A 13,245-nucleotide genomic window follows, 5' to 3' on the forward strand; every position below is an offset into this window, starting at 1 on the left:
AAATCGCTAAACACATTTTTGGCTTTTTTTTTTTTTGCAAGTTTGCCATCTTGATAAATATGGGTTGTTTATCAAAATGATAAACTTGTAACTTTTCAACAATTATAAAAAGAAAAATAACTTCGTTTACAGTCTCTATTCAAACAAATGAAGATCATGAGATGCCTTTTGCCTTAGAACAATAATTTCATTAAAATTTTGATGCTTTGGCTGGCTCTTCATAGTTCGATTTCTTCCGAAGAAAATGTCCCAAAAAAATGACATGATCTCAAAATGATACGTATGCATCTCAGTGATTTTGTATTGAGGAAAGTAAGAAGGTGTAGAGTAGCTGAAGCCCACTCTCTTGCCAAAGCAGCAAGAAAGGGCATGTAACCCCAATTCTTACTTGTTTGTCAAAAAAAAAAAAAAAAATGTACATATGCACAATGTGCATTCATAAAAAAGACGAGAAATAATACTTCACAGTTTTGAGACTTTTCAAAGATATAAAATGGGAAAGGAACAGTATAAGGCAGTCAAAACGTGTGTACATCTTCCATCAAAAAACGCTCATGCATCATAGAATTCTCCTTCAGTATATCTGGTGGTGACCACATTTTCCACCATACATCAGATAAAAAGAAAATAGCCTTTATAGGATATTTAAAGTACAAAGAAATGGAATTATTGTCTTGTGTCAAATAAATTGTGTAAAATTTCCCAAACAATCTACTTATCTAAGAAATTGCTCATTTTCAAATGCTTCCTTAACTGAAAAGAATAAACAAAATGTCACACATGATATACAATATTTATCCTCTACACTCTAGCCCTCAAAATGCGACTATGAAGTAAGGACAACGAATGATCCAAGCTTTATACTCAACTTAGAGTCTGCTGGTTCTTCGCTTTGACGGTCCTCCAGGAAATAGCTTCATTATCCATCCTAGCACTCGCTCCACCACCTAATGGAAGAAGTAACAGGTCAGGATAATTACTCTTATCAATGTTTAGCAGTAGGAACACACAATTAATGATTAGTTTATTTATATAAGTGAAAAGCTTTAGTAAATGTTAAGCAAACGTATTTGCTCTATGGAGTCCATGCCCTTTTGCAGAAGAGAATCATTTGGCAAAGCTAAAAGTAATATCTGATACCACACGAGACAGTCTTACACGAAAATTCCTCATTATTTGCCACTTGAACTTATTTTTCTTAGTTTTGATCTCCTTTTATATTTTGATTGCTTCTTTAATAGCCAATTATGAAAAGTCAATTCCAGAAACCAGTTTTGAGATCTTTGCTGAATGAAGAAATTTAAAACATGATTCACCAATTAAGAGCTCGGAAAAAGTCAGCGAAAGTCACTATCATAAATTTAGACCCCACTAACTCATAAACTCTGCAATCATCTAATTTCACTTAATATGTCAAAAATATCACCACAAACAGAACACTAAAGAAGCATTCAGTGTGACTCAAGCTTCCCAAGCCAATGACCTTTTCTTCCCCTTCACCAAACATATAAATAAAGAGCAAAAGAGGTACCTCATCGCCTTCATCTGCATATGCAACAGTTTCCCGTACAACACTAGAAGCAGTAGGCTGCTTGGCAGCAATATTCTCACTTGCCATGCTTTGAGACATCATCAGCTCTAGTCTCTGAGTCTGAACTTCGAGTTTCTGAGATAGCTCCTTGTTCAATTCCTTCAGATCAAAAGTAACATTTATGAACGCAAATAATGTGACAGAAGGGTACAAATTTGCAATTAAGTCAATAATACATGTCACAATACATACTGGAACCAAGTCAATAGTCTGTTGTGCCACTCCACATTAACTGATTTACAAAAACTTACTATGAGGCTACAGTTTGTTAAGGGTTTTTTAGTTGATTACTCCATTTTACTTGGCAAATTTGCTATTTCAAGGTCATACTTCACAAACAATCAGCATATACATATTACTAGAGTACTTAACACAATGGATACTAGGCAATATTCTTTGAAGTTTTTACCCTTAATTTTTACTCCAATATTATATGCTACTTTAAAGCCCTCCCTCAACACCAGAATAATTCAAATGACTTTCTTTTATTATTTAAAGACCTCCCTCAACACTATTATTTTAATACATCTTTCTTTCCACTTCCAAAAATTCATGCCCTCCCTTCTCTCACATTCAAAAAAAAAAAAAAAAAAAAAAAAAAATCCATCTTTTGATCACATCTAAATTTCTAATAAAATAATAACCTACTATTCATACTCTCTCCGTCCCTGTTTGTTTGTCCCATATTCCATTTTGGGATGTCCCTTAAAGATTGCCTCTTTTCCTAATATAGTAACATGTCCCCACCACTAAACCCACTTGCATACACTCATAAAAGTGAAAAAGACAATTGCACCCTCATCCACTTGCAATCTTTATGGTTCAATTCTTAATAAAGCACATTTTGCCTATGGGGCAAACAAATAGGGACAGAGGGAGTATAACATATCAACAACTTATCACCTAAAACTTTGTCCGGATAAATGTTCGAACTATTTTGGGACGGGGAGAGGTTTTTATTTTTATTACTTTTTAAAAAAACTAAGACATTTTTTCCTGATTTTTATATGTATCTAACTTTGTTCAAAATTTGAATTAGTTATAAAGATTATAAATTACAATTATGTAAATTTAATTCAAAAAAAAAAAGAAAAAACAGAAAAGCCACTTTTTTATAAGCAATATTCAGAGCCAAAGACTAGTTCTTTTACCATAGGTGTCAAAACCACACCCGACCTGACCCGACCAGATCTAAACCGACCCGAAAAATATCCGATTCAGATTTGGACTCGCGTGGACATAATAATTTAGCATGACTCAACTTTAAAAATTGACTCGACCCTACCCAACCTCATCAGACCCGATCCGATCACTTGAATTGACACCTTTGTCTTTTACTAATGTACTCATTGGTTGGTCTTACTCCAGAAGGAATTGGGTTCGGGTGGGTCTCATTCATTCATCAAAGAGATTAATGGTCATAGCAGTAAACTGCAACTAAAAAGATATGGAAGTAATATACACATAGGCGGATAGGCCAGACAAAACGATAAAATCATCTATCAACACCCTTCACAATCTAAATAATTACCTTCAGCTTAGTACTTGTCGAAACTTCAGTAATCAAAGCTTGCATCAATTCCTCCTTTTCTGATATTATCTGCAGCCAGATCTTCTACATTTAGTTACTGAAAAGATATATACCATCGAAAAACACATGAGCAGAAGTGATCAGCTACCTCGCTAATTAATGAATTGATATTTTGGATCATTTGCACTTGGTCTGGAGGGATACACATAGCAAAATCATCATGACCAGCTAAATTATTATGTAAAAGCAGCAAGTTGTCTGCATTGTCAACCATTTGCATGTTGGATGAAGCTTGTTCAGAGCTATCTCCTGTAGTATCACCTACAACAGTGGCAGGATAAGCCAATAAGCCATCAATCACAAGCTTATAATTTTCTATCCATTAAAAAATGTAATTGGGCATGCAATACTAGAAATATATGGCAATTGGAGGAAAAATCAAACCCAATATGGGGAGTGTAGTGTAAATTACAAGTCAACTTGTATATTGTCAAGTACATCCAAAAAATTACTAGAATCAATTATATTGTCAAGTCAACTTGTATATTGACAAAGAGAGATGGGAATTTTGGATCACAAATACCTAAATCATTGGTAGAAGTTGAAGCATCTTTTTTCTCATGCCCCTTACTAGAATCAATTGAAATTCCACTAGCTGAAGCTGTCCTTAATTTAGACTGAAGCAGCTTTTTCTCTGCAAAAGTAGAATGTTTACAGTCAGAGGAAGTCCAGACCAAACAATTAACAAGCAAAAAGATCAAATTTCAAGTTGCAAAGAAAGAGACAAATAATTCCAAGCAACAGCAGTTACAAATGTAGTTTGGGGGTTACAGCTTAGCTTTTGTTGTAAGTCTAAAAAAAAAAAACAGCAGTTACAAACTATGACAGCTATTAGAAAAAATGGAATATTATCACGCACTTTGCTACTTGCAAAATATTAACAACAGAATCAAAATGCACTGTCAGTCTGTAACTACTCAGAAGTTTAATTATGTTGCTACATAAAGGATTAAGAATCAACTTATTACCCTTCAAGAAGTGGTAAGTAGCACTAATTTAGCAACAAATGCATCAATTATGGTGAGCCAAAATTACCAAAAAACAGCAAAATTAAGCAATCAAATTTTTTTTTTAGCTTCATGCAACTTTATGACATATATTTTATGAGATCTGTATAACTTTATAACTACATACCTTCCTGTAAGGCATCAATAGTCTGCAGCAAATCTCGGTGTTCTCTGTCAAGGCTAGACATTTTCTTCCTGCATGACCAACCATACTAAAACATTACCATTGGAAAGAATGACACTTGATTATACATTTATTAAAAAAAAGAATTATAGTGATACAGTACAGAGATGAATCTTCAGAAAGATTTTACATCATGTTCAAAACAAGAAAAGTTGTTAATAATAATAATGACTGCCGCATGCATGATATGCACTAGAAAAAAGCATTAAACAACATTTGCAATAGGAAGAAAAAAGAGTCCCGCCACAATTCACAAATCATAAGAAGTAGCGTTCTATCTCAGAAAGTGCCATTTCCATCATAAAAATTTTAGCTTTTAACATAGGACCCTGAATTTATGTGTAAGAAATAAAGAATCATAATAAAAGGGACTAACAAGGAGAGGTCTAGTGGTCAACCTATACAAAAGGAGGGTTGAGAAAAATATACACTTCCTCCATTTCATTATACTTTAAGTTTCTTTAGGCATGTTTACCAATGCATGTTTTCAAATGGTAATATCTTCAATAATCAATAAACAAAATTACAAAAGAATTGTTCTTATTCTTAAATTATTAAGGAGAGAGAGGAGGACTTTCAAAAAAGAGCATGAATCAAGTAGATATTCAGAAAATATACATTGAGACAAATCCAACAAGACCTCACATGACTATGTTCTTCTCAAGTATAAATCACAAAATGTAATCAAAGTAACTTATGTAAATAGTGCTAAAGTCAAAACATATCAACTAATAAGAAACAGAGGAAGTATACAAATACCCGCCAGACAATCAAAACCTCCCATAAAAATGAGCCTATAGACACATTACATTCAAATCTATAGAATCAAGCATGACTTATTTACAAATTTAAGGAAAACCAATTCTCATGTCGAACACTTGACTCCAATTGAACAAGATCATCATAAGGTACAATAAAAAACAAAAAACAACAAAGCATAAGAAAAAGAACCCATCACAGCAAGGTGTAATTAATAACTTTTCAAATAAAGAATACATAATGTAGTTAACAGAACTACAACTTATCCAATCTTTAACTATAATCACTCATCAGTTGTTCTTCAAAACAATAACATGGCAACAATATAAGTATATCAAAAAGCATCCTTTCATTTCCATTTACAATTCAAACTTCCTCTGTTAGTATAATGTAATGATATAGGGGGCGTTCTAATTGTAAATTGACCACTATTTGTTACATTACAGAATAAGTGGAAAAGCTCAATTGCCATTTATCATACTCACCATCTTCCAATATAAATTTGAACGTTTAAAGTAAAGAAATTAAAAACATCTATCAAAGGTCAAGGGTTGACCAATGGAAAAATATGCAAGAATGAACGGTCAAATTGTGAAGGTACGGTCAAATTTCAAAATTCAGGAAAGATAAGGTTGCTTATACAAGATCAGCAAACCACGTTTAATCACAACACACGTTTTGTTATGGATTACTACAATAAATCAATAATCAGGAAGCACGCAACTATATTAAGGCTATAAGTATATGGATTTTACACAGATACTGGAAGCTAATTCAGGCACAGTAACAAAGTTACATGTGTTCTACCACCTTAATTAAAAATGATATTCGCTGCATACAGATGTAGGCTGCAATGCTGCATGCCCCATAAACTTACATATAAAAACAGGCTGCATGCCTTGAAAGATAAGCCGGTAATAGAAAGTAATACAAAACAGAATGAACACAGAAGCAATAAACAGTAGGAGCTATGGCTTTTAGAGCTACTGAGGAGGAGAAATCCGTACTTGTAGGAAGCAACTTCAGCATTTGAATTTTCCAACTCCCTCTCCAACTTCAGCTCATTAGATCTTAATCTAAGGGCCTACAAGATATAATTAAGACACACCCAATAACTAACCATATCAGCATTAAAAAAAATTGACACATTGAAGCCAAACAAATATCAATAGTCAATGCCGGACCGATATTTACGTATTCGTCAAAAACATGGATCAATGTTGAAAGAATGTACATCAGCTCAATGTCAACCCATATAATGTTACAAAATTCACAAAATTGTCATTGAATATTATGGGCAACAAATTTCTAAAAAAGAAACGAGATTATAAAGCAATGATGTATTTCTAACAATATCCCCTCCCATGTGTAGGTCAAGACATACGCTGTCTGAGATACTACACCCATATCATGTTACAAAATTCACGTCTATCTCATTGAATAATAGCCAACAAAATTATATAACGAAATGAAATTATAAAGCCACATATTTCTAACAAAGCTCCCTATGTTGGTCAAAATGTATGCCCCCACCCCCACCCTCACCCCTTTTCTATTTCCCCATCAGTAATTCAGATAATTTTTTTTGTTTCAGAAATTCAGATAATGATGTAATGAAAATCACCTTCTCTTCCAAGCTAATAACTTCAGAAGCCAGAAGCCTTGCGCGCTCATCAGCAGCATTACACTCAAGTTGTGCGTTCACATATTCAGACTTGATAGCCTCAAGCTCAACCTACTGCACCAAGATGACAGAATTAAAAAAAGCCAAAATATTGGATTGTAAATGTGAGCTTTAGGAAAATAAAAGAAACATTTATTTATTCATTACAGAATTGAGGTTACTTGATTCATTTTCCTTTGTAATTAAGTTTATTTTAATGTTCTTTGTCATAAGCACTTCATCTTACACATTGCAAACTCAGTTATATGCCATTGACATCGAAGTCAGCATAAAAATTACAATACGGTTTCTATTAAAGATGAGGTCTATGAAGAATACTAATCCCTTCCATCCTATAAGTATGGTCATATCTAAAGAGTAAAACAAATAAGGGAACATCATATGCTGCAATGTTTCCCCTGATTTTGCTTTTGACAAAATGCCATTGAGAGTATTACAAATTACATGCTTTGTATTTCAACAATAGAAGCTTGACATACATTTCAACTGTTTAAGACATAATATGAAGAAAAAGGATAACAGGCTACTGTTAAGGGACAATTTAAAACCCCCACAAACTCCACATTACAGTCAATTAGCAGGCTTCACCAACAAGCAATAAGTTATTGTCATTGATAGACAAGGATAATGACACTAACCAGCCGGGACTTAATATCATCCTGCAATCTTTCCATTTCAGCCTTTAACTGGCTCACAATGCTTGCCTGAAAGTAGGATAAATAGTTTAGTTGGCAATTATCAGAGAGTTTAATGCACAACACTAATGGAAACAAATCAAAAAAACTATACAAAACAGAAAGTCAACCAGAGTAGCCTCCATAACTTTAAAAAAAGGCCACCCTACACAAGAAGTGCCAGAGCATAGAGGAATTTTGACTGGCGCAAATAATACGATTTTATCTGGGGACTAACTGACAAATAAGCGAGGAATTAGAAGAGGCTAAATTTGATGGATTTCATATTTGAATGGATTAATTTGTTCCATTTTTAGTGACAGGGAGTGCAGAGTTGGAATATATTTTTGGGAAGGACAAGTACAGCACACTTCAAAGTTCAAATCAACAAAGGAATTGTAGCTCTACCAACATTAAATGAGGTTATCAAAATATCACAAAACTCTCATTTACCACAAATTCATAAAGATCAAACGTTAAACACATAGATTAACCAATTGGTGAATCTTGAGACGTGAAGTGTTAGCCCAAAAAAAAAAACCAAAAAATTTACTAACCATGTATCCAATCGAGAAAGTAATATGACATTGTTTAAGTTAACAGAGGAGACACCAACCTGCTGATTATAGCTCTCTGTCAAAGAAGAATTCTCAGCAGCTAATGACTCTGTCAAAGTTTTAGAGGCCTCCAATGTACGTTGCAGAGAAAACTTCTCTTGCGTCAAATCTTCAATGTGCTGGCAGAAGCAAAGGAAATAGTAAATTAGATCTATATTCAAAGCACAAGAAGCATGTATGCGAATCTTCTTCTAACCCAATCAATCAATCAATCAAAGCCTCTTCTTCTAACCCAATCTCACACATAAACTAAAATGCATATCTTGATTCTTGAATGAAGGTGCAACATTTAATAATGCCTTAAAAATCCAATCCTCCCCCAAGTAAGTATCCAACCTACAATGATAGCAGTTAAGTCCTTTTTGAAATTAACCAGAGCACACTATCACATCACCTTTGCTAACAAAAAATCTAAAACAATATCACTATAGAACAACCCTACCTACATATTTTTTCAACAGAAATCCAAATTATTTATTACTTTCACCATATGGTATATTAAAGAGGTTTCAGTGAAATTCAATCATAAAGAGCTTCAAACATATACATGCTCCTACGTGAGTACTAACTCAAGCATTTCAGGTCATAGATCCATGGTCATCATGGCTAAAAAGTCCTTAAATACAACTAAGGAGTTAATTAAAAAAAAAAAACTATTATGCCTGAAATATAATTTCCATACAGCTTCCTAATGATACACCAGGCATTTCAAGTTATAATTCCATTAGAAAAAGAATCAAAAGAGCCCCACAACCCGGTATAAGGTGATTTGTGAGCAAACACATATATGCATGTTGAATTTTTTTTACAAACTGGTATATTAGATGATTTAGCACAGATACTGCAACGTTGTAATACATATCGTGACTCTAGACGGGAGGGAAACTCTGATATGATATATAGAGCAAGTGAGCAAGGAACTTTTCCAATTAAAACAAACATGATTTGTCAGTGAAAATGAGAGAAAAGCACAAGAAATCATACATACAGAAAAAGATGCATACTCCATGGCCAAGAAACTGTGAAGGTAATTCTGCACATTGGAGAAAAAGAGATACCTGCTCCAATGCAGCAAAATCTTCATTTTGTTTCTGGGTTGTGAGTTCCAGCTTACTCTCCAGGCTGTGCTCAAATGACTTGTGTCCCTTTGACGCATTGCTGAAGAAACCATCACTTGGACTAGAATAAACTGATGTTGGAAGGGGTTCAACAGGAACATATGCTGTAGAAGGATCATGAATTGCAGACGATTCAGCAATATTGCTGCTTGGAAGCTTAGCATTCATGAACTTATCATTCTCAACAAAAGGGCGGCCAGATGCAGAAGAATCTTTAACAATGTTAAGAGAATCAAGGAAAGAAGGACGAGATCTTCTGGGATATGGTTCAGCCACAACTGAATGCGAGGGACCATTAAATAAACCGCTGGTGTTAGAGTTGAAACCTATCGAACGTGGTTCAGATGGCCATTGATTTCCATAACCTGCCAAATTCCCCACTACATTACTAGGTTGTCTTTCCTCCAACCCAAAATGATTCTTCGACTTCAGAAAGCTATGACCAAACTCTGATGCAGATTCTGGCAAATCCAAACGTGAGCGTACAGAATCTGCAATGATAGCAAAACATGTTACATGAAACAACCATAACCCAATCACTATTTAACTGTCAGACTAAGTTCTTGCTTAAACAACTCCACTGACCAGATTCCTGATGTAAAACATGGGTGACTCGGCCCTCGGTAGAGTCTTTTGCAGCAATATCATTGGTGCTTGCATTGGTGTTAGCAAAGCTTGCAGAAGAACTAAAGTCATTATCATATCCATACAATTTGGAGTGAGAATCACTACTATTATAAACTTGAGAAGCACTAGGTCTGCTAGATGATATTGTATCTGCAAATCTTCCTCTTCCTGTACCGGTCCCAAAGTTTCCAACACTGTCATCTGTTTGTTGTGAGAAGTCAGAACCTGCTTGGTAGTTTGAAGCTGGAACCTCATGACTGTTTAACACTTGATTTGGAAGCTTCTGAAGGAAATCAAGTGAGCTAGAATTATCACTTTGGGTATCAATGTGTGCCCGAGGAACCGAATCAGACCCATTGTATTGAGTGAAAACATGTGATTTGTCACTGTGTTCAGTATAAACAGAAGCTCCAGTTACTGCATCGGAACTACTGTCAGTAAGAGCATTGACAGAATTGTCAGACAATGCTTGTCCATTTCCTGAAGTCTGTTTCTCAGATGGTGTAGCATCATCTATACGAGGTTGGATACTTGATGCTTGCTTTTTGGAAGCTCCTCTCTTCTTTTTAAACTCTTCCAGCTAAAAGAAACATATATATTAGAACAGAATTTCGAGCAGGTTGGTCGTCGATACAAAACACAAGTACATATATAAAGCTACACAACCTAAATAGAATATAATGAGATTGATTAGCACATAATGTTTAGAAAGTAACGATAACAACACAACTTGAATCTAGCACAACACACAACATTTTCCCAGTTATTTCTCGGAGCATAAACAAGATCATTCCTCTTACCCCAGTTCACCGCTTCACTATTGTGCCACGCAAAGGGAGACAAAAGTCAGGAGGAGGAGAAAGAAGGTAAGAGAGACATATTTGGTGTTGTCAACCCAAAGTCACTATTTTATGTGATCTACAAAGTCCTTAGTATCCTTATTAACTGGGAGATACTTGCTGAAGCAGGAATTTCTGGAATGATAAGCTCCCTAAGTCCCTCGTTCTTTTCCCCCCATTTTTCTCCTCCACACAAAAGAAAGAAAGAAATATATACTTCCGTGGAACAAAGTATAAAAACAAGTGCAATATAACAACCACGCAATGCCCAGATAATTAGGTAATAAGAGGCTGCATTGATAAAATTTCCTGTGCATGTCAAGCAGGTTTACATACGAGCAGACTTATCGTCCAGTCATATGCTAACATAAAATGATACTGCCAAATAAGGAAGAGAAAGAAAAAGAGACTCATGGTGGACTTTCCATCTGCGCGGCTGCACCATAGTGGTTTATGGGTTGTGGCAGGGAGCCATTAGTGAAAATGAAAGAGAGAAGAAGGCAGAGTGAACAAAGAAGAAATAAGTAGTGTTCCTGGTTCAAAAGCCCTAGATCTATCGCATTCTACAATATTATTATAAACAACCAATATTCTAACATTTATTCACTAAGTTCCAGTGTAGTATACTTGAGTCTGTTGTTTATCTAGAAACAGCTATTGAGCGTTCACTTCTTAGTACAATATTGCATACATCTTGGCCTCCCCATTCATCACAAATGGGGTGACGAGGTACACATGTAGTGGTGGGGCTGTTAAAGGATATAGACTTAACCAATAGCAAAATTCAAACAGGAATTAAGCTAGAAAAAGATTCAATCAAACAAAAATCCTAAATACATTGACTTCCAAAAGGACAAAATTGAACTTAAATGCTTTATGATAGCAAACAGATTTAGATACGACTTCAGCATCCAAATCATCGCAACAATCTAGTATTATTCTCATGTTTGACTTTCCTGTAATCCGAACTGATTCTGATTCTATACCTAATGGCAAAACAGGTTCATTATTACACTCCCCAAAAGAGCTACTGAAGGCACAAAACTAAATCCAAAAGGACAACATATACCATCAACTAAGAATAAAAGTATGTAACATCACAGTTTCACCAATATACCAGCAAAGTTAGTTTACAATGTTCCACGCATGAACACTGCATAAAAGAAAGTTACTCTAATTGGAAGCCAAAGTATGGACACTCCTAAACGATCAGAATCTAACATTATCAGCAAAATATTCAAGCACAAACAAATCAAAGACCAATAAGTTATCTTCTCCAAGTCAAAAACTTGACATTGTCTGAGAAATTTTAGAGCTCGAACAACTTGTTCAAAGTACACATCTCTTACCAACAACTTAGCCTACTGATCAAAATCGCGGTCATACTAAAACTAATTCCCGGGTTCGAATCATCCCACTTAAGTTTCATATACACAAATTAACAACAACAAGAGAAACTATCTAGAAAAATTAGCTTAAATTAAACAATCAAAACCCGAAATTGAGGCCATACCAAGCGTCTACCAGCTTCCAAATCCTTTTTTTTTCCGGGACGAAACAGCTGGTTTAGATAAAACTTGAGCAGATGCCATCTCCAGAACAAAAATCGCCCCTCTAATTCAGCATTACACAACCCACATTCAATAATCCAACCCCTTCAATTTTCACCCAAAATTAGCGCAATCAAAATTTATCTGATTAGATTTGTCGGTAATTTAATTCTGATCCACTCCGCCCAAAAAAATCGTCTGAACAGATCGAATCACACCCCAAAATTGCAATTTGAATTTCAAAATTGATTGTATCTATAACCCCAGATTCATCAGATCTCCCTCGATCAAAACAATAATCAAAATCCCCAAATCTCCGAAGAAAACAAAGATATGGGGGAGAGAGAAAAAAAAAACCCTAAAAATATGAGAAAACTAATTTGGGGGAAAATATATAAAATTATAAAAATTCAAATTTGTACAACAAACTTAAAGCTGAAATTGAATTAAAAATAAATAAATTTAAGTAGGTAAAGAAGTAAAAATTAATGCTGCTATAATTGTGTGAAATTTAAGGGAGCATCAAAAGAGGTTGATTTTGCTGAAGAAGAAGCGCCATTGATTTTGATTTGATTTGTCGGTATTTTGACACTTCTTAATATTTTTGAGATCTACCCTCTACCCTAAAATACCATAATAAAAACGTTAAACGTGTAATTGTTGGGACGTGGTGTAATTTTATTCATTGTTATAACGTGGCATCATAAAAAATAATACCAAGTTTATTAGGAGTAGGATCAAAATAAGATAGAATTTTATTTAAAAATATATTAAGACATTAATGAGAAATTATGACATTTGCATACATATAATCAAACAGGTAAAAAACTACATAAAGAACGCTTAAGAGAGCGATAATACCAAATATATTTGAGAGACAAGAAACAAGAGACGAGCATAATAGAGAAACGTACATAGCTACATATATCATTTTCAGTGTAAATAGGGGTTATCATCTCGACATTATCTGCAACAGGGCTAAGCTTGTGTTGGACATTCGAACC

The 13,245-nt window shown here is 34.5% G+C and overlaps 1 protein-coding gene across 1 annotated transcript; it reads right to left on the reverse strand.

The window, feature by feature from the left end:
* Positions 1–510: 510 nt before the first annotated feature.
* On the reverse strand, positions 511–13,172 carry LOC110718056 (protein BLISTER-like). The gene is made up of 14 exons (XM_021896858.1): positions 13,156–13,172; positions 12,205–12,346; positions 9,811–10,432; positions 9,166–9,716; positions 8,107–8,226; positions 7,455–7,520; positions 6,757–6,867; positions 6,140–6,216; positions 4,317–4,384; positions 3,706–3,816; positions 3,271–3,443; positions 3,123–3,191; positions 1,532–1,690; positions 511–947 (listed from the first exon to the last, which is right to left on the reverse strand). Exons 1-14 carry the CDS (start codon positions 13,170–13,172, stop codon positions 870–872), a joined length of 2,364 nt encoding a protein of 787 aa, XP_021752550.1. The 3' UTR covers positions 511–869.
* Between the last annotated feature and the right edge of the window lie 73 nt (positions 13,173–13,245).

This window comes from Chenopodium quinoa, unplaced genomic scaffold (genome assembly GCF_001683475.1).
Source record: "Chenopodium quinoa cultivar QQ74 unplaced genomic scaffold, ASM168347v1, whole genome shotgun sequence".
Classification (NCBI taxonomy): Eukaryota; Viridiplantae; Streptophyta; class Magnoliopsida; order Caryophyllales; family Amaranthaceae; genus Chenopodium; species Chenopodium quinoa.

What these genes read in the sequence shown, in the direction of transcription:
- LOC110718056 (XM_021896858.1), bottom strand. An exon ending in ATTTTGCTGCATTGGAGCAG is followed by an intron (nt 8,227 to 9,165) that starts GTATCTCTTTTT and finishes TGCTTCTGCCAG; the next exon opens with CACATTGAAGATTTGACGCA. An exon ending in TCAATTCATTAATTAGCGAG is followed by an intron (nt 3,192 to 3,270) that starts GTAGCTGATCAC and finishes ATCTGGCTGCAG; the next exon opens with ATAATATCAGAAAAGGAGGA.